We start from the raw sequence: 25,538 nt of genomic DNA on the forward strand, positions 1-25,538 counted from the left end.
CAATTTGGGGTCAGAAAGCCATCGCTTTAACCGTCTGCGTCACTCAGCCCATTTAAACAGTATAGAATTTGCTCGATGACGTTATATAACCGCACAGTGGTAACGAATGTTTTGATAAAAATATTTCATAATCGGTGTGACGTAAAGCAAATTATTTTAAAAACAATAGGAATAAGAAACTTTACCTCTTTTGAATGACAATTCTTCTTCGAATTATTATTATTATTATTATTATTATTATTATTATTACGATTATTACATAGTCTAATAATTAATCCTGATTATAGACTATTATGCCTTTCAGCGTTCAGTCTGCAAACCTTCTATAAATGTTTCTTACTACTACTACTACTACTACTACTAGACTACTACAACAACAACAACTGCATGCACGATCATTTTAGACTTGTGGTTATCAGCGTTCAGTCTGCTAACCTCTGTGAATTAACTAAGGGCCTCCACAATGCCCTGTTTGCAACTAGTTCTATGGTCTCGATTACAGTCGAACCTCGATATCTCGAACTCCATTACTCGAATTTTCAGTATCTCGAAGTAACTTCAATTTCCCGGCCATTTGTCCTATTCTTCACGTGTATTTATTTCTCTATTACTCGAAATTCGGTTACACGAATTTCTCAATTTCTCGAAGCAAACGTTTCCTCCCTTGAAGCAAAAAATACTCTGTAACTCGAATTTTGTACAACATTGACTCTGCAATACAGCATTTGTAATTTGTGAGGAACAGTTAACAAGTAAAGAAAGGGTTACAGTGATGCTGGTAGCTAATATGACGGGAACCGAAAAAACAACTTCTGGTGATCGGAAAATCGGTGAAGCCTCGTTGTTTTTCGGGTGTGAATTCATTACCGGTCACGTACGAAAGCAACCCCGGAAGTCCATTTACGAATCTTGACTGCGTGATTTCGAACCTACATACAAAGTAAGTCGAATATAAATGACAGTGTTTCTCACACCAATAAATGTTGTTGAAAAGTATCTGGAAGAAAAGGTTAACAGTAAAAAAAACCAGAAGAGACTAACGATTTTTTCAAAGATGTTAACGGGAGGTATATTTCTCGTTTCACTACTGTATGTACTGAATTCTCTTTTCTAAAAAGTTACTTTAATAAGGGTCATAGTTAAAGAGATGCCGTAAATTACGAGTTTGTTAGTATATTTTTAAGTACTGTAAAAATATTGTATTCAGTATAAGTATATTTTAAGTACTGTAAAAATGTAAAAATATTGTATTCAGTATAAGTCAGTGGATACATATGATTCAATTATGCGTTATATATTATCGGCACACTTTATCTTGGTGCATTTACACCCTAGTACTGAATCGGTCGACCTCGGCAATATTCGAGATACGTACTGGCAACCTTTGAAACACAAACTATAAATCGCTTAAGCATCGTTGTGTGACATCTAGCGTACACTTTACGTACTAGTACTGTTGTTGTTTACACAGCAAAGCCAAACTATAGAATTCATGCTAGAAACAGGATTCGCATCGAGAAATGTAATATAATTTTATATAATGTGTATGTGACACAGTTGTTGGCTTAATAAGATAATAAAGGTTTAGAAACTTCATATCGATCGATCATATTCTCGATTCAATTCAGATTTCATTTTCATTCAGTTGGCAGCACTGCCGGAACCCTCCGTACCCCTCACCCCCGTACACAAATGCACCAAGATAAAGTGTGCTGATAATATGCTCAACAACGGTATTCTCTATGTCCCGAAATTTCGATAACTCGAAATAAAATTTAGCTCCCAAGGTGATTCGAGATATCGAGGTTCCACTGTAGTTCAATACCTCTCATCATTCAGTAATAAACTTAGTCTAACCATCATTGTCTAGGTCTCCCTCTCTATACTCCCCATGGACTATCGATTTAACGTCGCACAACACAAGTTTTTGACAACACGATAGTGGCCACGACTCAAGGCTCAGATCTGGCGTCTACCTGGTGTGAAAATAGAAAAGCAAGGAAAACCATTTTCAAGGTTGTCGGCGGTGGGGCTCAAACTCATCATCTCGCTAATTGCAAATAGTACGTCGCTGTATATACCAAGCAGTAACACTCAATGAACCTTCAAATATATGTTGTGTTATAGTTCTCCCTGGTCTCGTGACCATGGATAAAACTGTCCTTGGATTTTCCAAGTCATCTGTTTAAATTAGTGGAAGATGGTCTGTCCACTTCCTTAGAACCTGCGTTTACCCTTGAAAACACGTGCCTTTTTCAAGGCCGAATTCCTTCATAAACACGAAACCATTTAAATGTCACAGATTTACACTCCCAACGAGTTTGACTTGCTCGTTGCTGTTGTGTTCGGGAAGAAAGGACAAATGCTGAAAATTATCTCATTTTGTGAGACCGTTTACATTTAAGGCAACACATGTCAATTGATTGTTATTGCGTCCATGTGCGCTTCTACACACACACTTGCTCACTGTGAAAGCGCCCCACATGTTAACCTTAATAAGAGACTTGATAGAATCAAGTCACGATCTGCGTCATTCTTGAATTTCTTCCTACATTAATACCAAGTTCTCTGACGAGTTCACAACAGAACGAACACCCAGTCCCAAGTGTAGACCTGGTATTTCTTCCACTTCTGTCTTTCATTCTTTCAGCCGGGCTGTGTGGCTCAGACGGTTAAGGCGCTGGCCTTCTAACCCCAACTTGGCAGGTTCGATCCTGGCTTAGTCCGGTGGTATTTGAAGGTGCTCAAATACGACAGCCCCGTGTCGGTAGATTTACTGGCACGTTAAAGAACTCCTGCGGGACTAAATTCCGGCACCTCGGCGTCTCCGAAGACCTAAAAAAGTAGTTAGTGGGACGTAAAACAAATAACATTATTATTATTATTACATTCTTTCAGTCAGATTTCCTCTAATCAATACTTGTTCTTTTCCTTCTTTGAAGGTATTAACTTGGGAATCGTTCATTTTCCTGTCTTCCGTGGCCCCTCCCTTTCTTTACTGAATTCTCTATTTTATATTGGTTTCGAATATCTAGAATAACACCAACTAAATAATAATAATAATAATAATAATAATAATAATAATAATAATGGTTTTACATCAAATTTCTACTTCTCCGGTTTTCGGAGATACCGAGGGGCCAGATTATTTTCCCCCCGTGTGAGTTCCATTACATGCCGGTAACTTCACCGTTACGAGGCTGGTATATTTGAGCACCTTCAGATACGGCCGGACTTTGCTAGGATCGAACTCGCCAACCAAGCCAGCGCTTTACCATCTGAGCCACTCAGCCTATTATCGCATGACATCAACTACCATGAGATTACTTATGAAAAGACAGTGGGAATATGGAAAAGATCTGGTGATGGTATTCCTTGATCTAGTCAAAGCTTGGTAGGCCATTGTCCTTCGGGGCTGTTGCGCCATGGAGTTTGATTTTTAAATATTACTTTACTGGGGCCGATTACCTAGATGTTAGGCCCCTTTAAACAATAAACATCATCATAATCATCATCATCGTCATCATTACTTTACTCTTGAATATAAGCACAGTCTTTCTGCTTCTCTTACAGTGAGAATAGAATTTTCGAGCTGCGTGAGAGAGGATTTCAGTAGAACAGGTATCATTGTCGGGACAGATAGTCCCTGTGGTAATCATCCAGCAGTCAGCGGCTAATTGTTGTTTCTTAGGTTCTCGTCTGATCATAGATTTTCTTCTGCTTTGTTTATTATGGTGATACACGACTTTACTCTCCGTATTCAGCTGATATTGCCTGGAAACCGCGCTGATATAGCAAATACGAGACGTAATGTTGGGAAAGGAAACGCCATTATTACCCACTGAAACTGTTTCCCCATACAAATGGAAGCTTCTTGAAATGGATGTCTTGGTGATTTCCGCAGGTCAAAGGATAGCAGTGTTTGAGCATCGGCTGGTTCATAGTTGATATGAAGGTTACTTCCCAGTTGTTAGTGTTGGAAGTGATAAGAGATTTCTCTGAATAGGATTCTTATCCGACCAATAATTCATAAGTTTCTAAGAAAGTGGTTTTGTCTGGGTTAAACTGTTTGAGTGCGATTCCAATCGAGTTTAGCTTAGTATTTCACTTTTGAGTTTTTATTGGGTCAGCCGTCATTAACGTGTGGAACAGACGCTGTCGAGAGGTAGCACCTCTGACATTTGAAACAGTCCATTTGCACCTCGGACAATAGGATGAATTGGTATAAGCAAACAGGAAAATATTTTCCAAGAATTAGGATCGTTAAGTCTACAGGACCAAGATACAATCAGAAACCTCGCACGAGCACGGGGATTCGAAGGAGGAGGAGGAGACACGACAATCATGGGCGGAGTAATGGAAACAAACCTGCTCCTTACGTATGTAGGAATACTGGGCAAAAAGGAAGGCCAACAAATGTTGATTCCGGTTGGTCCTAAACGTGGTACTAGTATTCGCTAAAAAGCAGCTTTCTAGAGGTGTAGGCCAGAGTCCAAAGTGGGGGCGGGGTTTGAAGTTTCTACAACATGATGCTGGTCGTGAAAGCCTAAGTTGTTATATTACATAGGTTATTATTCGGAAACCTCCCTTAAATTGAATTATTTAAATGAACACCAAAAGTTAGTGGTTCTTAGTTGTTTATGCTTCACGTGCTCACTGGTTGTGTTTATGTAAAGAAGTGACCCCTTTATAATATACACACAAACATACATTACATTTTGCATTTATAATTTAACCTAGATCGATAAACTAAAGAAATGACGACACTTTAACAAATCTTTGACAGCCATTTTACTGGATAATAGGTGTGATAATTTCCTGGCTACCTCGGTGGATCAGTGGTAGTGTTAGACTCTCCTTCGCGGATTTCATTTCGGCTGAAGTAGTCTGTTTTTGAAGGGAATTACAGTAAAAATAAAAATTTGACACTCCATGTCATTATTGGTGGCATGTTACAGATCTCTCATGGCGCACTAAGTGGCAACAACGAGCACAGAATAATATAGAGTCGCCAATACACTGCCCGAGTTGAAGCTAGCGGACACGTACGGTCGTCAGTTTGGTTGTACCAAAACATTGGAGACTTGCTGTAAACCACGACCAACGCTACGCTCGCTACAGCGACGCATCAAGTCGGCCGTGCTATGAAATGAAATGGGCGTGTGGCTTTTAGTGCCGGGAGTGTCCGAGGAGATGTTCGGTTCGTCAGGTACAGGTATTTTGATTTGACACTCGCAGGTGACCTGCGCGTCGTGATGAGGATGAAATGATGGTGAAGACAACACACATATCCAGCCCCAGTGCCATGAACCAATTATGGTTAAAATTCCCCACCCTGCCGGGAATAGAACCCGGGACCCCTGTGACCAAAGGCCAGCTCGCTAACCATTTAGCCATGGAGCTGGACGGCCGTGCTATAAACTAATACAGTATTTAAATTCAGGGGCTCGGCAGTAAATAATGGTAATGGCATATTTAATAGCAACAACAAAATTGTCGACGTTGCGATTCACCTGTGATTGCTATTACATGTTCCATGTCCCTTACCATTATTTACTCACTTACTCAACTATTTATTTAATAATAAATTGCGAGCACTATACCACCGGCACGGACCCGTTTTCAAAGCAATATTATCTGCTTCCCTCATTTTCTGGATAAGACCAAAGGAGCCTGGTTCATCGAGGTGGAATAGGACTTACAAGAATTGGAGATCACATGTGATGACATCGGCTTCTCTTAAGCAGGACCGCATACCGGCTCGACTGCAGACCAATAGTTGATGGCTCATATACAACCCTCTGTGGTCGGCTCACCTATCGGCCAATAGCAGATGGCTCTCGAACAATAGCATGCTTGCTTTTTAAATGGCAGACTTCACGTGAAGTCCAGTGTGGACGTCAGAAGTGTGCCAGTCATTAACGGGGATATTGTGAGAACTAAAAAAGTCTCTTAAAGGTTGGCTGCCTGCGCTAAATGAAAGATACCCGTACAAGACCAATCACGTCATTCTATAAGAGTTCTCAAATATCTAGGTTTTCCAACTTGAAGCAGGGTTTCTTCATCTATTGAAGACCGACATCTATACACATGGCGAGGACGAGGAAGAAGCATAGATTAATGAGTGAATATTACCTATGTCTACCTCTTAATGTTGACTGTTTAGTTTAGTTTTACGGTTTTTCAATCTGTCGATCAGAAATACAAGTTCATGAAACACTAGTACGTAAGAAGAAAAAAACAGTGCTAGATTTGCAGTAGTATTTTATAAATTTATATCGACCGAGCTCGATAGCTGCAGTCGCTTAAGTGCGGCCAGTAGAAAATGGACAAAGCGGAGGCGGAACAGGTTTTTTTTTTCTGGGTACTCCGGTTTTCCCTGTCACCTTTCCGCTAGATAGGGCCTTCATTCATTCCATTCCTGACCCGGTAGAATGACTGGAAACAGGCTGAGGATTTTTCATATCCTATATTCGACAGATTGAAAGAACTTCAGTTATTTTAACTGAATCCACAGTGAAAAGCATGACTTCCACCTTAATAAAAGTTATTTTAAGTAATTTCATTGATACTGTGATACGTTATATGAAAATGTTCCGAAATTTTGCCCTCTCTTCATAATTTTAGGATCTGGCAACACTGCCGTCCAGTAGAATTCGACTTTCGTTGCTAGACAGCAGCACAATCAGAACGTCGAAATTGTTAAGTCTGCAATTTTGCAGCTGATTACCGGTATTATTACTTGTTTACTTTATCTCCTGCTGTGGATCAGTCGTAGTGTGCCTGCCTTTGGATCCTGCGATCGTGGTTTCAGATCCGCCAACGATAGCTGTATTTCTGAAGGACGGAAGAAAGTCGATTCGGTATAGGCCAACAGGTGCGCATATCAATCATTTATTGCGCGACATGTCCGAAATAGTGAATGTAATATAGAAATCTAGGCAAGCGAAACGTTTTTCCTCCACCGAAATCTTGCTACATCTTTGCCGTTTCCCATTTTCGCACAAGGCACCTTAAAGGAGGAAGCACATTGCATCCGTCCCGCTCAGTTCAGTTTCCTGCGTATCCGTTCGCATCAGTTCGTCTGCCGCAAATACTTTCCGTCTCTTTCGGAAGCTATCAGTGAATCCGGCTAGGAACAGCACCTGTAGTAATGTCGAGCTCTTCGTCCGAAGACAGAGAAATCATAGACTGCGAAGAAGAGAGAAAAGAGGAGATTTTGTATACATGAAATACATTTAAAAAAAGGAACAGTGTGGTGAATATTACCTTCACTTTCCAGACTTGCTACTTAATGAGGACAACTTCTTTAAATATTTCAGAATATCATTCTCAAAGTTTTTGAGCTGCTGAGCGTTCTACCCCTAAAAAATCGAATTTCAGAAAACCAATATCATCTGGTGAGCGACTAGCAGTAACAATGAACTAACTATTGATTTCCTTTCATATTTCATTTAACAATATTAGTACATGGTAAAAGTAATTAGAATGGTATAATACTATAAACCATATTGTCATTAGAGCATTCATTTTAGATTTAAATTCAATTTGTAGCAGAGGACTAAAAGATCTAACTGTTTATTCCACGGTTTCAAAAGACCTTTTGTCAGTAATCCGCGGGCTTTCTATCCGCTTTTGCATATTTGTCATTTTAAGAATGTCCAACTCATCGGCCGCAGAGGTATTTGATCTCTTTCTTTGCACAGAAACCGTGGATGGAGTTGGTGCCTCATCACTTCTTGCCGATTGACTTGATCTTCTCCTTGCCATTTCATGATATCAGGATGTCTTTTTACGACTTTAGTCAGCAGTTGATCACACTCAGTGAACCCAAATAAAACACTCCGCCAGAGGCTCGCAAGGTGGGGTCTACCTTCAGTCTTCCGTCAACTTTGCTTGTGAGGGCAAGCTCGACTGAACGGATTAGTGTTGGCTACTGATTGTATGATTCGAAGCAGTGTATCGATTCATTCAAGTGTCCGAGTAAATCGATTCACAGGAACGGCGAGCTCACGGCACATGATTCAGCTTACTCCCAGCGGACAGTGCTGAGTGGCGCACTCACTGGACGTTGACGGGGAGCCGAGCTTCCGCTGCAGCGAGACAGTGAATCAGTGAATCATGGCACATCGAAAGAATCGTGAACGAGCGCGGCTCAGTGAGACACATGATACACACGGCTCATCGGCTCACTGGACACGCGGAGAGCCGAGCTTCCCCTGCAGCGAGACATACAGTGAGCCATGGCACATGGAAAGAATTGTGAACGAGCGCGGCTCAGTGAGACACAAGATACACACAGCTCCTTATCGGCTCACTGCAGCGAGACATACAGTGAGCCATGCTACACTGAAAGAATCGTATGCTATAATGGACTCTCGAGCTCAGCTCATTTGAAAATAATACCCATTTGCATTCACTGTCCTCTTCTTACAGGGAGGTTTAAATAAATAGATGGATATATTTGCAGTGTTAAAAAGGTAGTCACAACATAATTCTGAAGTAGCTAGTAAGTAGGTAGGCTATTAGGTTATACTATTTATTAGTTTAATGAATCTTAGTATTATAACTTAGTTGACATTTGACAATTAAACTCGACTCTAGCCTGCCCTATGACTATGAGTCATGCTCATGACCACTCAAAAGTACCTGTTTTATATTGGGAAGAACGGCTCAGTATTCTCTCAGTTCATATGTCACATCGTTGCACAAGACTTCAATCATATGTGGACAGACGCAATAACAGTATGTTGAATCAGAAAACCAGCGGGCTACTGTACATCTCGGATAGCCTATACAAAATATGACTATTAAAAAAAATCCTCAGCTGATAGAAAAATACTTTTTTTTTTAAATGACTGAGCGAGTTATCGTGCGGTTAATATCGCGTGGCTATGCGCTTGCATTCGGGGGATGGTGGGTTCGAATCCCACCGTCGGCAGCCGTTAAGATGGTTTTTCCGTAGTTTCCCCATTTTCACACCAGGAAATGCTGGGACTGTACCTTAATTCAGGTCATGGCTGCTATCTTCCTAATCCTAACCTTTCCCACCCTGCGTCACCGGAAACCTTCGATGTATTAGAGTAACTAGCATTTTTTCTAAGAAAGGAGTTCATAGTATGAAGACCAGATGGCAGCTGCGAGCACTGAATGCTGTTGCTGCTGTCTTACCAGCACATACTACACAGATGCAGTAGGAGCGGTGACCAATGAGCCGTGAATCGGATCACTGTATCGATTCAGTAACGTGAACGGAATCAAATGAATCGATTCAGTAAAATGAATCGAATGTCCCATCACTAGAACGGATGGTGGGCAGAGAATCGCTGAAGCGAGCGGAACTGAAGCAGTGTCCGGATGGACGTTTGTTTACACGTTATCGTAATATCCAAGGTCAGCTGAACGGAACGGAACTGAAGCTGTGTGCTCCCTGCTTCAGTAGCTTCCTTCCCAGTTCTATCACATCGTCGCGTCGCCAAGAAAACGTCTTGATTTGGTGTAACAGTAAACCACTAGCAAACGGAAAAACGTAACACGGCAGCAATAATTTAGTCATACTGTACTTTGCTGTTAAAACAGAAACAATGAATTTAAGTGACCCAGTGTATTTCCGTTCGATGGTTCGGTCTTGAATCTCCTTCGGCAGTCTGTTTTCTTATAAGAAACAATGTTGTCTGTGTACTAGAAGTAGCGTAAACGCTCACCAGATGTGAAAGCCTGCTGCTTCCGCTTGCCGCTGTTGATCCAGGACAATCGCCCTGTTGTTCCAATTGAAGCAATGTTGATAAATCTGTTTTCAATGTACCGGTACTGTATTGGTTTAAGTGGCATTTAAGTGCTTACGTAAACTAGCAAAAAATTGGTGTTACTACTGTCCATCTGTCTTTATTCGAAGACTGGAGCATTACATTTTTCATTTCGGCTTTCGGTCTAGGTTGACCTTACAATTGACTCCAGTTTGTACATTGTACGCGGTGGTATATTTTAAATCATGTTAAAACTTATCCGCCTCTGTGGTGTAGTGGTTAGTGTGATTAGCTGCCACCCCCGGAGGCCCGGGTTCGATTCCCGGCTCTGTAAAGTGGTACGAGGGATGGAACGGGGTCCATTCAGCCTCGGGAGGTCAATTGAGTAGAGGAGGGGGATTCTATTCCCTCCTTAGCCATCCTCGAAGTGGTGTTCCGTGGTTTCCCACTTCTCCTCCAGGCATGGGATGGTACCTAACTTAAGGCCACTTCCGCTTCCTTCCCTCTTTCTTGTCCATACCTTCCAATCTCTCCCCCCCCCCCAAACAAAGCCTCTGTTCAATATAGCAGATGAGGCCGTCTGGGAGAGGTAGTGGTCCTCCTCCTCCTCAGTTGTATCCCCCGACCCAAAGTCTTACGCTCCCGGACACTGCCCTTGAGGCGGAAGAGGTGGGATCCTTCGTTTAGTCCTAGGGAAAAACCAACCCTGGAGGGTAAACGGATTAAAAAAGAAAGAAAGAAAAAAATAAACTCATATCCTATTGTTCTGGATATCAACGTTAGTTAGATAGAATGATGAGAGTACATGGTGAAAAGGACGTAAAACATACACAGCTTCAGACTGCGACCGTAAGCTACACCAATTGACTTATTATCTTATCGAGCGAGTGGCTGTGCTTTCTGGTTCACGTAACTGTCAGCTTGCATTGGCTAATGGTGGGTTCGAACCCCACTGTAGGCGGACCTGAAGATTCCCATTTTCATACCAGACAAATGGTGGGGCTGTGCCTTAATCAAGGCCACGGTCGCTAGCCCTTTCCTATCCTATCTCGCCACAAGACCTGTCGGTGCAACGTAAAGCGAATTGTAAAAAAAAAAAAAAAAAAAAAAAAAAAATGATTAAATGTTTTTCTTGAAAATGTATATACATTACTTGGTTTAGAACAAGCTGATTCGGGTATACTTGAAGAAATGCTAGTAATACATTCAGCAGTTCTTCTGTTACTTTGTTTTCAACCCCTTGTACAGACGTGCAATAAGTTATTGGAATTTTAAACTTCCTTTAACTTCTTCTTCTTCTTCTTCTTCTTCTTCTTATTATTATTATTATTATTATTATTATTATTATTATTATTATTATTATATCTTGGCAATGATAGCATTAATCAAAATTGATGTTTTGTTTTATTTTCAGAGAATTTGTTCATCCAAAGAAGCCTAAGAAGAAAGACGACAGTCTTCCACCTGTATCTTATTATCAATTGGTAAGCATTTTATAGTAGATTTTATGCTATGAGAATGCACTAGAATACTCAGTTCGATTCAGACTGTTGAGATATCCATTTAAACTAAATGCAACAATGCGGATTCCTTCATTACTGCGCATTTCAGTTATTTGATACACGTACACGCATCAAAAGTAATCTTATCAACAGTCTCACTTCAGATGTTCAACAGATTTGTTATGTCGATAGATCAAAAGGAGAGTGAAAAATATGATGACCTACTTTGCAGATGGAAAAGTCTGCAATAAAAGAAACTTATCAATAGGTGCGAAGATCAGGCAGTACAAGACAACAGTGAGAAACGCGGTACCGTATGCGGCCGAGACGATGGCACTGGGAAGGCATGCGGTAGAGCAACTGTTGAAATCGTGAGGAAGATACTGATACCAAAGAAAGGAGGTGAAGAATGGAAACGAAGATCAAGGGACAAATTGTACCGAAACATGAGGACGATCTCAGAAGAAATGAGGCTCAAAAGAGCAAGATTTGCTGGACATGTGAGCAGAATGGATATGGAGAGAATGACCAGAAGAGTATGGAGACAATGAGTAGGATGATAGAAAATATGGAAACAAAGTGGGTTGTCGAGCTCCTGCAGGACTGGCCTGAGAGGGGGGGGGGGGGAGAGAGGACGGAGAACTGGAGAATTAAACATACACCAACCAATATGCTAAAGCTCAATGGCAGAGAAAGGTAAAGGAATAGGACTGAGAAGCACCAGTGGGAGAGACAATAGAAGAGGGTACTGAAAATCTCAGCTGAAGAACAGGAGAGGAGAGATAGCAGGTGAAAAGGTTCTGGGAGAAGAAGAAAACGCAAACCATGATAAAGCTGCCCGTTGTCCTACAGAGGCTATAAAAGAAGAAGAAGAAGATGATGATGATGATGATAATTGTTGTATGTCCGTCGCGCCCTTCTTGATCCGCCAGCCAGCTACACGCGTGCCAGTGTGTTATTCTTCGAGCCTCGACGCGCAGCTCTCAGTGCGCGTGCCTGGAACGTTGTGTGTGCTATAAAAAGGAGCTCCTAGCCTGTCCAGGCCCACTGACCCCGGTGTCCAGCTCCAGAATACACCCTACGTCGAGCACGGAGGCTACTCCTCTTGAAAATGTGCTTCGGCCAGGTGGACTGAATTTCTGGCAGTAAGAGGTCTCACCTCGGGTCACCGCTCTCTTGCTTGTTCCACTGTCCATGTCCAGTCTTACCATTATATGCCACTATCATTCCCTAGCTAATGCAAGCTCCCATTATCAACTTAGTTTCGCTAAGTAGGAACTCTTCAGTCATTGAACTTACGTTAATGAACTCACACTTCAACAAGGAAGGATTCTCTGAGATATTTACGTCAGTGCTTCTGATAGTTTTCGACTATCAAGAACTTTTCATGTCACAAGGACTATCTTTCCGAGATAGTAGTGAATGTGAATACTCCAACGTGTATATAGTGTACAAAAGACAGACTCTTTCTCCAAATTCATAGTTCATTTTGCTTCGAGATAACTTTCAGTTTTGTTAGTGTAAATATTGTAATTTTACATGTGAAGCAAATAAAGAAGTTGTGTTTTTGTAAACCCAACCTTGTTTACAACAATAATGATGATGATTATCCCCTTAGACTGGCTGAGAACCTATTTCTCAAAACCAAAGTTAAGTCAAGAGTTGGAAAGAATAGTAGTTGACCATTTAGAATGAAATATTGTTGTATTGTTAGGAAAATAGTATGAAAGTTAGGCTGCAGCACTCAAGTATGATCATTTTTGCATAGTATTCATTTAATATCAGTATGGGCTTGAAATGTAAGAATGAAGATGTGGGTTAAACGTACAATGCAGATGTGTCCAATAATGTTACTCAAAGATGGAGTGAAATGTCTCAATTATTTGAACATTAATCATGAAATAATGACAGTGCATGGAGCAAATGCAGTGTCACTTCTGAACACAGTGAAGAGGTACGAGCATTGTGGATGCAGTAGTGGACAACTGACTGATGCTCTTTGAGGAGGAAGTTCAACAGCATCGGTCACAGATGGTCCCATGAAGTTAATTTTCATCTGTTCATAAGATACATTGGATAACAATTTGCAAATGGTCAGCAAGTGAATACAGCAGTTCTTCAGTGGGTCAGTGGCCAAGGAGCAGAGTTCTAGCATGTGGGTATTAAATGTTCAGTACCCTCTGTGGGAAGGGAGGGGACACAGATGAAGAATATACCCATGGTAGTCCCTGCCTGTCGTAAGTCGACTAAAAGGGTCGACCGACGGATAATTGAATTAGAACCATGAAACTACTTGTGATTAATACCATCACACAGGGAACACCAGGGGTCGCCTTTACTTGCGAGTAGTACCACTAAGTTAGGTACACAATAGGTTCATGATTGCTAGCAGCAGAGAGTGGTTCACTGTGGGTTTACAGTACCTGTGGTTACATACATCCATTATGGAGGAAATGCTGTGATTTCAGCTAGTCCATTACCTGAGAGGTGGCAGCCCCACCAATGGTCTTACTTCCTTCAGGCTAGCAACCTGTTGGAAGGACATTTGATTGCTTTCAAGTCTTGCAAAAAGTAAAATGCAAGACCGTAACGGGTCACATGGCCCAATACTTGGAAGGAAAATGATGATGATGATGATGATGATGATGATGATGATGATGATGATGTGGAACACCATGGGTTTATGTTGCCTGTGATTAGTACCGCTATTTGAGTGACACTGTGGGGCCTGTGATTAGTACTCGCTATGTGAGGAGCACCTTGGGAATACTGACACCCGTGATTAGTACACCTATGTTGGGAACACCATGGGTTTGCGCATTGCCTATGAGTGGCACCGTTTTATGAGAAACACCATAGGTCTGAGTTACCTGTGTGACGTACAATACTTGTGAGTAGTACCATAATGTTAGGAACACCGTGAATCTATGCTACTTTTGATTAGTACCACAACATGAGAAATACCATGGTTCTACTGTACTAGCGATAAGTACCATTATGAGAGGCTGTTGACCTATTTTTGGACCCCGTTAGACAACAAACATCATCGATTCAGAATTGTGCTTTGGAACCAGCTCCTTGGTAGTAAAACTGTTGTTTCTGGGAAGGTGAGGCATTGCAGGTTGGATCCACTGATTATTTTAAGTTCATAATCTTTTTTCATCATCTTCTTTTTGAATTCTAGCCAGTGGATCGATGTTGGAATTATTTTTAACTTTCAGAATTGTGAGTTGGATCCACTGATTATTTTAAACTCATATTCATCCATTTATTCTTAATCATCACTTTTTGAATTCTGGTCAGTGGATGAAATTTTGACTTTTAAATTGTCATTACATTTCGTCTCATTTTGTATCATTAGGGGCCAATGACCTAGATGTTAGGTCCCTTTAAACAAGCATCATCATCATCATCATCATCATAAATATTCAGTCTGATGTTCACATTAGTTTGTACAGAAATTAGGTGACTATTTACAAAAATATTGCAATGTTTCTGCCTCCTTTTTATTACACTACATACCACAATAAATGTTTCTTGGTCTATGATAGTCAAGTGTTTGAACTGCATTTGTATTTGTATTTCATGTGATTGGAGGAATCAGAAAAGTTTTACTTGATTGGAGAAAATATATCTCTTCATATCTGAGGTTACATTAAATACTGCATGAATTTTTTACATTTCTTCCCCTGTAATCTAGAATTTATGAATTTCCTTCACTGCAAAAAATGCTTCTGCACAAGGTCTCAAACAACTTTATCCTTTCAGTTCAGATATTCAACATGGCAGGAGCGAACTCTGGTGATCCTGGGAATTCTTCTAGCTGTTGCCAGTGGAGTTCTCATGCCTGGGTTTATTATTCTATACGGAGAATTTACCACCCTCCTTGTAGAACGAAATATGGAGAATGCAACCACCTCGAAAACATACTTGCTGGAATTATTTGGAGGGGGCAAGAAACTGTAAGTTAATACCATGTTGTATTCATACATAATGTACTTACATACAATCATACTTCATATCATTGCTGAATTTACGGAAATCTATAATATTTCATTCAATATTTGACAAGAAGTAGTATGGATTGTGCAATTGGATGTATAGACTTGCCGATTCCACCGATTTAAGCGGGAGACTCCTGATTTTTGGTCCTTCTCCCCGCTCTCCCGATTTTTGGAGTAGATTTAGTATTCCCTTGTTGTTTGAAAATCCCACCTTTTTACTAGTTCTTTAGGTACGGCGAGAACTGATGTTCAGCGTGCACTGACAGGGCAGATGCAACCAGCTGATGATAATCTTAAATATGACAGAATATCTCATGTAATGTTTTTTATGTTATGATTTCCACATAGCAATTCCGACTGCAATACTATTTTCAGCATAAGACAAAAATACAGTTCAAATTAATGCTTCCAGAAAAAATATCTGAAAAAATTTTAACCTTAAAATGTGTTCAGCAAAGCAAGTGCTTTGAGCTTAAATTTAGTTCAGAATTTCTGAAGAGGTCTAAGGCAGTTACGATGAAGAATCAATCGTGTGTTCTAAAGCTCAGTTATATGCAGTATTTTAGAATTTATAAAACAAAATAAATAAGAGCAATTGCATAATAAAGTGATTTAATGAAGTGTTGTGGCATTTGATATGCCATAAAAAGGTGTTCTGATTTTTTAACTTTTGAACGTTGGCACATCTGGATACAAACTACATCCATAATTACTTTTTCTCAAGTTTAAATTGTCTCAGTTTAAGTTCAGTTGTAATTTTACTGAACTTTTCTGTTTGTTAAAAATGAAGCCATACTTTCCAGTGTCGATTCACTTAATGTAACTTTAAGTTTTCCAGTGTGTCAAACGCGAGATGTAACAATTATGAAAAATACATTATTAAAAAAATAAAAAACACCATTAAAAAGGAATGACATGTTTTGTTCTTGAAAGAACATCATCAAATTCTATCAAATCACACTGTTTTCCTAATTAATAATTATAAATTGACGAAACTAGTTTAGAAATGTAGAAACATTTATGTTTATTACTGAGCACTTCACTAAGATAAGTTATAACTTTCAAATATTAAAATGGTGTAATCTAAATTTAATTATTACCATAATTAATAGTAAATTAGGAAAAAATGTAATTTGATAGAATCTGATATGTTAACATGTCAATCCTTGTTTAATAGAGCATTTTATTCTTTGTTTCCGGTCTAGAATGCCAAGAATAACAGTCAAGAGGATTTGTCGTGCTGACCATACGACACCTCGTAATCTGCAGGCCTTTGGGCTGAGCAGCGGTCGCTTGGTAGGCCAAGGCCCTTCAGTGCTGTAGTGCCATGGGGTTAGGTTAGGTTTTATTCTTTGTTTAATAATTTGGGTATTTTTACAGGTATGTCATAGGATTGTAGTTATATTTAATAGGATACCAACTGGAGAACTTCAAGTTACATTTTATTGACTGCATATTAGTCTACACGGGAGGGATATCATCAAACTTGGAGAGAATTGTTAAGATGTTTTCAATTTCTTTTCATGTATCTCACAACATTTTCGAGGTCACGCTGCAGTTGCTCACAATCTTGTAACTTATTTATCACTCTATAGAGAATAACATCATCCGCAAAAAGCCTTACCTCCGATTCCACTCCTTTACTCATATCATTTATATATATAAGAAAACATAAAGGTCTGATAATACTGCCTTGAGGAATTCCCCTCTTAATTATTACAGGGTCGGATAAAGCTTCACCTACCCTAATTCTCTGAGATCTATTTTCTAGAAATATAGCAACCCATTCAGTCACTCTTTGGTCTAGTCCAATTGCACTCATTTTTGCCAGTAGTCTCCCATGATCCACCCTATCAAATGCTTTAGACAGGTCAATCGCGATACAGTCCATTTGACCTCCAGAATCCAAGATATCTGCTATATCTTGCTGGAATCCTACAAGTTGAGCTTCAGTGGAATAACCTTTCCTAAAACCGAATTGCCTTCTATCGAACCAGTTATTAATTTTGCAAACATGTCTAATATAATCAGAAAGAATGCCTTCCCAAAGCTTACATACAATGCATGTCAAACTTACTGGCATGTAATTTTCAGCTTTATGTCTATCACCCTTTCCTTTATACACAGGGGCTACTATAGCAACTCTCCATTCATCTGGTATAGCTCCTCCGACCAAACAATAATCAGATAAGTACTTCAGATATGGTACTATATCCCAACCCATTGTCTTTAGTATATCCCCAGAAATCCGATCAATTCCAGCCGCTTTTCTAGTTTTCAACTTTTGTATCTTATTGTAAATGTCATTGTTATCATATGTAAATTTTATTACTTCTTTGGCCTTAGTCTCCTCCTCTATCTTGACATTTTCCTTGTAACCAACAATCTTTACATACTGCTGACTGAATACTTCTGCCTTTTGAAGATCCTCACATACACACTCCCCTTGTTCATTAATTATTCCTGGAATGTCCTTCTTGGAACCTGTTTCTGCCTTAAAATACCTATACATACCCTTCCATTTTTCACTAAAATTCGTATGACTGCCAATTATGCTTGCCATCATGTTATCCTTAGCTGCCTTCTTTGCTAGATTCAATTTTCTAGTAAGTTCCTTCAATTTCTCCTTACTTCCACAGCCATTTCTTTTTTATCATTATCATTATCTTTATCATTCAATGGTTGCTTGAAAAATGTAAGACAGGGACTGGAAATTATTGTATTTTAATACCACTTTACAGTCTACATTTACAATAAATATTGTTATTAATGCATCATATTATCATTACAGTGATAATACAAGTGGAGTAACGTGGCGTGAAGCAATGATACAGGATGCAGCAGGATTTGGTATTGGGACCACTGTATTTTCAGCTGCCCAGTTTATATTGGATTACCTCAGCATTGCTCTACTGAACAGTATAGCCTTAAAACAGGTAAATATTACCTTTTCTATGGTATAATTTATGTAGATGTAGTCGTGTGGTCATCCTGATTTCCAGTTACAAGGACAAGTTCTTAAATTAAAATATATTTTTCAATTTATTTTATTGAGCAAAAGTGCATTCATTGCAAGTCCTCCAGCACTTTATAAGGTGCATGGATTTCTCTAGAAAAAAACTCCTTTGGTTGTCTGTGTAGTGACTAATGCACCTTCTTCGGTGCCTCTTTGAGTGGCCCGAACGTGTGCTAATCACTAGAACCAGGGTCTGGTGAATATGGTGGATATGGAAGACACCCAAAATACAGTTTTTGGTTAGTCACCACTGTTGCACGGGCAGTGTGGAGCCAAATGTTGTCCTGTTGCTGCTGTAACAAAAATGAATCACCATACTGAATCATCATTAGTGTCCACCTCCATAGCGTAACAGTTAGCAGAATGGCAGAAGGGCTGGTATATGGTTAAAATGGCACATGCACCTCTACTGGGGGTGTGCCTGAAAGGGGCTGCGCCACCTCAGGACGATGACACAAATTTACTTTTATCATCATTAGTCAATGAATTTCTGTATGTTTCAAATCTTTACTACCCAAAATCCAAATAACAGATCAGTGTTCTTTCTAGCATGTCTGAAGTGCAGCAGCCATTGTTACACTGATACTTTAATGATGTTTGCTTGCTTGCATGGTGCTTGGCTATCATTTTTCTGCCTTCAATGTGCACAGTTGTATGATGACTTTTCCAAAGAGGAGTTTGTGAAGTACGTCTGATGTGGTTGGTATTACTTCAGTCAGAGTGCTTATCTAATCCATTCATCACTTCAAAAGAACTACTGAAAGCAAGCTATTATCATCTGAACACAACATACTTACCTGGGCAAGCAAGACAGATCTGAAATCTTTGTTAGCAATACTATGAGATATTGGAGCAGTCAGTGATAGGAAGAATACAAGAAAAAAGAAATTGGGATGAATTAAAGTCACCTGAGAAGTATTTTACTCAGTTAAATAATTACTTATTTTCAACAAATAACCAGTAAAAGTACAATTACTTCACAGAATGGCTGCCTTCAGAACATCACTGACTTTCTTCTCACATGTTCTGCTGCGTACTGACTTCGTGAGCTTGTTACAATCCATTGATGCACATTTCCCGCAGCACCCTCTGATGCAGTGGATCCAGGACCTGCTGGCTGGGTGTTGGAGTGCTAGCACCAGAATCACATTTTTATGGCTCCCTAACCTCTTGGGTGTAGTAGGGGGAAACAAGTTAGATGATAGAGCTGCCAAGGAGGCGTTCACACTGCTCCCGTTGCCTTACAAGGTTCCAGCTAGTGATACTCATTCTCAGCAGAGACATTTGTTAATGTCCTATTGGGAGTTGTGGCAGGCTACTTCTCTTCCAAATAAGCTGAGAACAATTAAAAGAACTACGAAGAAATGGAAGACTTCCTTTCGGGTTTCTCAGAGAGAAGCAGTGGTATTGTGTAGTCTTCAAATCGGCCATGGTATAGTGACACACTCCTCCTTACTGAAGGGAGAAGCCCTCCCGGTGTGTACTTGCAGCTGTTGCCTGACCGTAGTATACATCCTTATAGAGTGCGCGGATCTGGCCAATCTGCACCGCAGTCTAAAACTTCTGAGTACCATCTCCTTCATTCTACAAGATGAAAAGCAGTCAGCAGACCTCATCATCCATTTTATGAGGAATAGTTGCCTGTTTTATCATGTTTAAAAGTGAATTTCCTATTTTTTATATTTTGATTTTATTGTTAATTACATTTTTATTCCATTGACTCTGTTTTAGTCTGTGTATTTTAATGTGTGTTTTTACTTTTAATTTGAATGAAATATGTGGTTTCATTTCAAGGATGAAGTCTTATGCCATTTTAATACATTTTAACTTATTTTGAAATCATTTTATATGAAGATAAAGTATTTGTCAATTAGATCAACTGATTATTTTTACTTCATAATCATTTTCTTCATTGCCTTTTAAAATCTAGTCAGTGGGTAGATATTCATAATTATTACATTTTGTTTCATCTTGCACCATTATGGGCTGATGATCCAGATGTTAGGCCCCTTTAAACAACCAGCATCATAATCATCATAATATTTTCACATGGGTCAATGATACCAAAGCTTGCAAAGAAAAATATATTACTTCTTTTTTTGTGAGTGTTCTTTTTAAGCATAGGGACATCAAGTGGCTATCATCACGAACTGAGACTAAATATAACTTGGAACTTCCAACATATTAGTGACTTCCAGCATTTCAGACAACTTTTCATTAATTTTACAAAATGATTGGTTCTTAAAATTCTCATTGCTGAAAAGATGCTCTACAGGGACACTTGAAAGATTACTTGTGGTTAATTCTAAAAATATCCCCAGTAGTGATGGATATTGGAGGGATAAGAAAATGACTCATCCAGCTCTGGTGAAGCTACTGGTTCTGCTATAGTAGAACTAAAAATGTTATCTTCATCATCAGTTAATTTTGAGTCCGTTTCTGCTTCCATGCGGTGTATATTGATTGCTAGAGTGTAATGATTAGTGCAATGTCACTGCTTAGGATCAAACGCCATAACATCATCAGAAACCTGATTGCTAATGCTCTTCGTCTCAAAAATCTAGAAGTGTACGAAGAAGTCCACTGCCTCGCCGAAGGAGGCAGCACTCGCAGGATTGATATTATAGAGATTGACAGACGGAGGAACGAAGCAGAAATTATTGATCCTACAGTACGTTTTGAATTTTCAGCCTCTCAGCCGACTGACGTAGACAATGAGAAAAAGGATATCTATAATCCAACCATCCCTTTCTTTCTTCAGTCGTATAACCTTAAAAAAATTACGGTGACTGGATTTTTCTTTGGCGCGAGGGGAACAATTCCCAAATCTTTCGTCACATGGCGACAAAAATATAAACTAGCGAGAAGCCTACAAGATGAGATAGTCGTCTCACTCATCAAATACTCAGTTTCGATTCTTCGTCACCATTTATATGGAGTTCATGCCATTTAACATGGTTAATTGTAACCTATCATTTTTTTATTATCTTCCCTCAAAATTGTTATTGTGTATTATTCTGTGTCTTATGGCAAATCTAGGGTGTCTTGGATCAGACTAAATAAATAAATAAATAAATAAATAAATAAATAAAGAATTAACTCTTTGACCACTAAGGGATGATTTTTCATTCCTCTAATGAACTTGCTGAAAGTGCCAGGATAGATATTTCATCCCTCACCCAGACTCGTTTAGAAACATTTGTAGCTCTTCCTTTTCCGTTAAACGGTAGCCCATATCAGTATATTCTTATCAAGGAAGGTGTGTACGTTTCCAAATTTATCACTAGGAGCTGCATAAAATTATGTTTTTGTGTGATGAATGTTTAAAAAATAAGAAAGTCGTGTCCACACATCGTGCGTACATGTCAACAGTGATGGCGGACTTGCAGGATGACTTATTTACAAATGATGATGATCTAACTGATTACATAGATAGTTTAGGGAATTACGACGGTTATGTTGAGTCAGAAAGTGAACTGGACTTAATAATACTGTTGAAAACACTTCTATTGAGATTATAGTCAGTGAGAGTGATTCTGAAAAAGAATTTGTAAGCGAAACACCACCAACTGCCGTAGTTAGAGATAATTTGGAAAGTAACGAAGATTTCCATGGTAATATTAGTATTAACAATATCACACATTGCCATTATTCAGTGAAGTTACCCCTGATAGTGATTTACCATACCAACCATCTCACCCTTCCCTCGAGTTACCTGGAACAAAACAGCTTATATTTTGATTTTTATGACATACTATCATTCGAAATAACATAATTTTATCCAAAATGACAGTCAAGATGCTGTATTACAAGAAGTACCATCAGTTCGTGTGTCACTCATTTTTAGAACTACATATTTGCCTTAAAATGTGGATTTTCATTAATTTAAATTTAAATTTTTAGATTAATGATTTATTTTAATTTTAACTATAAATGTTTTCAGGTATAAAGTGCCATTAATTCAAAGGGAGATTCCTTTTATACAATAGAGAAAAGTTTCACTGAGAATGGGTATAAATTGGGAGAGTGATGAAATTTTTTCTAGAGTTGCAAATCTGACAAAGTGGGTGGCACCCTTGGCTAGTACCAAACAAATACACATGGCACTGAGAGGGTTATATTACCTATGAGTATAAATTAAATTACAAGTAAAAATTACTCAAAAAGTATTTGTTACGAGTAATTCAGTTACTTTTACTCAATTACTTCCCAACTCTGATTCCAATGTTGCTAGCTCCGCATACAAAGGTGACCGTAACCTACCGAGTGAAGACTAGGGAGCCAATCGCCCAAAAAATTTGTGCATGTAGTACAAGCCTCCCCATTGTTTTTCTTTGGATTGGGCTTCCTTCCATATCATCTCCTATTGCATTCAGAGATAAAGGATTAAACGTATACTAACATTTTTAAATTTGTCTATTTTCAAAACTGTCATGCTCTTAACCGAATATATATTGAAATACAAAGTATATTTTAATGACATATACCATGACATATATTTTCCAGATTGGGCGAATAAAGAAGTTGTTCCTACAGTCAGTTTTAAGACAAGATATGTCATGGTATGATACTAATAACACCGCCGACTTCGCCAGCAGAATGACAGGGTAAGAACTCGTGATTATTACCATATTATTATTTAGATAACTTTGAAACACAAATTTTTGTAAAAACAAAATGGTCTCTTTTGCTCATAAAAATAGAAATCGTCAACAATTTCGCTTTTCCAACTCCAGTTTGATCGATAAATTAATGGCACCTTTCCAACCACCATTGCTGCTCATTAACTGTGCTCTGATCCAGGTCCTTCTCATTATGCCTGTTCTTGATAAAGTTCAGCCACATTAGTCTAGGTATGTCTCTTGTTCTCCTTCCCTCAGTCTGTCTCCATCATATGCTCTGGTAGCCTTCCCTTTTCCATCCCCTTAACATGTCCAGACCATCGCTGTTTATTTCTCTCCATGCCATTATCTGCTGTGATTTCCTTCCTGATATCCTCATTTCTTACCCCCATCCTTTCTTCTTTCCTATTGTACTTCTTAAGAATTTTGTCTAAGTGACCATTCCAGAAAAATAAGATGGATCCCTCTTCTGCTACTATGGTCAGATGTAAGGATTGATGTTATGGTAGACAGCCACAAATCACAGATTAATTTTGTGATTAGAGACTTTAACAGTAATGTCAGGTCAGGAGGGATCCTGCTACCGTATGCGACAGTAGACGGTACTACCTGAGACTGTCTGGCCGAGGGTTGAGCGGCCAATACCAAACCTGACAAACTAGGGGAAGACCAATAGCTACGGGTGGAGGAGTTTCCCCTAGAAGGTTTGATGTGACCCTTGTGTAGGAAATGACACATAAATTCATCAGCTGCTGCCTTGCAGTGAGGTAGGGGACTGCCAAAGGCTAAGGGAGAATACCTCTGACAGAAAATTCCCAGCAGTGTTAGGCTTAGCAAGTCAACTGAAGGGTTATATCGATTGCTTTCAACTATAAAACGAGCCTCGGATCGCAAAACAAATACCAGATAGACACATCTTCTCAAACATCTGCAACGTACGATGACCGTAAGGCTGATGTTCATGTACGATGTTTTGATCAGAAGCCCAAAAGAAAGAGTCCAAAACACAGAATTGGAATATTAAATATCCTGACCCTGACTGGCAGAAGCGAGGAGCTGATAGATATGATGGAAAGGAGGAACCTCTGTATTGGCCTGAGTGAGGCAAAGTGGAAGGGAAGAGGAACAAGAAAGCTAAGAAAAGGATACAAACTACATTGGAATGGAAACAAAACAGAAGCCAAAAATGGTGTAGGTTTTATATTAAGAAAGGACATTGATGTCATCAGTGAGGTAATATATGTTAATGAAAGAATTATTAAGTTGAACATCTCTCTTAACAAGAGTGTGCTGACAGTAGTCCAGGTGTATGCCCCACAGACGGGCTGTAACGAAGAGGAAAAAGAACAATTCCGAACTGATTTAAAAGAAGCTATAGAAAGAGAGGAAAATATCATAGTAATGGGAGATCTAAATGCTCAAGTTGGATCATACAGCCTTGGATATGAAAATGTACTAGGTCCACATGGTTATGGAGACAGGAACCCAGAAGGAGAAAGTCTTCTAGATCTATGTGTAAGGAATGGCTTGAGAATAAACAACAGTTGGTTTCAGAAGCAGCTAAGTCATAAACTAACAAGATACAGTTGGAATGGAGATACTAAAACTCTGATAGATTATTTTATATCAGACAATGAAGCAGGTAAGACCATATTTGATGTTAGAGTTATACCAAGTGAAAGCCTGGACAGTGACCACAGACTTCTCCTCGCAACAATAAGGTACATTAAAATTTACAGACCTCAGAAATACAGGAAACCAAAAATCAAGAACATGGGAGCTAAAGAAGGCAGAGAAACAAGCTGAATACACAAAAAAAGTGACCAATAAATTACCATCAGATGCATTACAAGAAGGCAACATCGAGTGGACTAGATTCAAAGAAAGCATTGTCGGAGCTGCAGTAGAAGTTTGTGGTAAAACTAATAGCAAAATGAAGGCAAAAGAAACTCCTTGGTGGAACGATCGGGTGAAGATTGCTGTGAAAGCAAAAAATGAAACCAGGAAAGCCAGAGACAAAGAAATGCAAAAAGGAAGTCAAAGGAATGAATCTAGAGTAAACGAACTGCAGCAGAAATACAGAGGTCAGAAGCTACCTAGGTCAGACATTTTCATTCCATTACAGGCAAGACAAAGAGAAATGCTTGGTGTCAGTATTATCAGTATTATCCTTAAAAATGATTTTCTCATGAACATCTAAAGGGACATATTCTGCCTGTTCTTGTACACAGTACTCAGACTTGGTATCTAACAAACAGACAGTTAAACAAACGGAGTGTCTGTCAGAAGAATGGAGAGAAGATTGCTCAAAATTTCCTGAAAGACCCTCTGTAAAACACTGAACTTAGGCACAAAACTGGAGTAAATGTTGTTAGAAGAGAAATCTGAACTCAAAAGTGGAGTTGAGCTGGTCACATAGCAAGAAAGGATCCCATGAACTGGATACTGTTGGTAACTGAATGGTACTCCAGAGATGGACTGTGAGGCAGGCGATATTTCCTTCAGCCAGAAGGTTGGGAAGGCCTTTGCCCCAAGAGGTGATTGAATGGGCTAGTACAGAACAGAACAAAACTGAATTTACTCTCCTGTCTTTTAATCAATATCCAGGTCTCTGTTGCTTATGTAAATATGGGGCAATAGTACATTTG

The 25,538-nt window shown here is 39.2% G+C and overlaps 1 protein-coding gene across 1 annotated transcript in view; it reads left to right on the forward strand.

The window, feature by feature from the left end:
• Nucleotides 1-25,538, forward strand: part of LOC136866520 (multidrug resistance protein homolog 49) — a 165,118-nt gene that overhangs the window by 92,351 nt on the left and 47,229 nt on the right. Inside the window, exons 3-6 of the mRNA XM_067143566.2 lie at nt 11,161-11,230; nt 15,017-15,210; nt 18,044-18,188; nt 22,775-22,875. Coding sequence (XP_066999667.2) covers nt 11,161-11,230; nt 15,017-15,210; nt 18,044-18,188; nt 22,775-22,875 — 510 coding nt within the window. The remainder of the gene's footprint in view (nt 1-11,160; nt 11,231-15,016; nt 15,211-18,043; nt 18,189-22,774; nt 22,876-25,538) is intronic.

The sequence above is a fragment of the Anabrus simplex genome, chromosome 3 (assembly GCF_040414725.1).
Source record: "Anabrus simplex isolate iqAnaSimp1 chromosome 3, ASM4041472v1, whole genome shotgun sequence".
In the NCBI taxonomy this organism is placed as follows: Eukaryota; Metazoa; Arthropoda; class Insecta; order Orthoptera; family Tettigoniidae; genus Anabrus; species Anabrus simplex.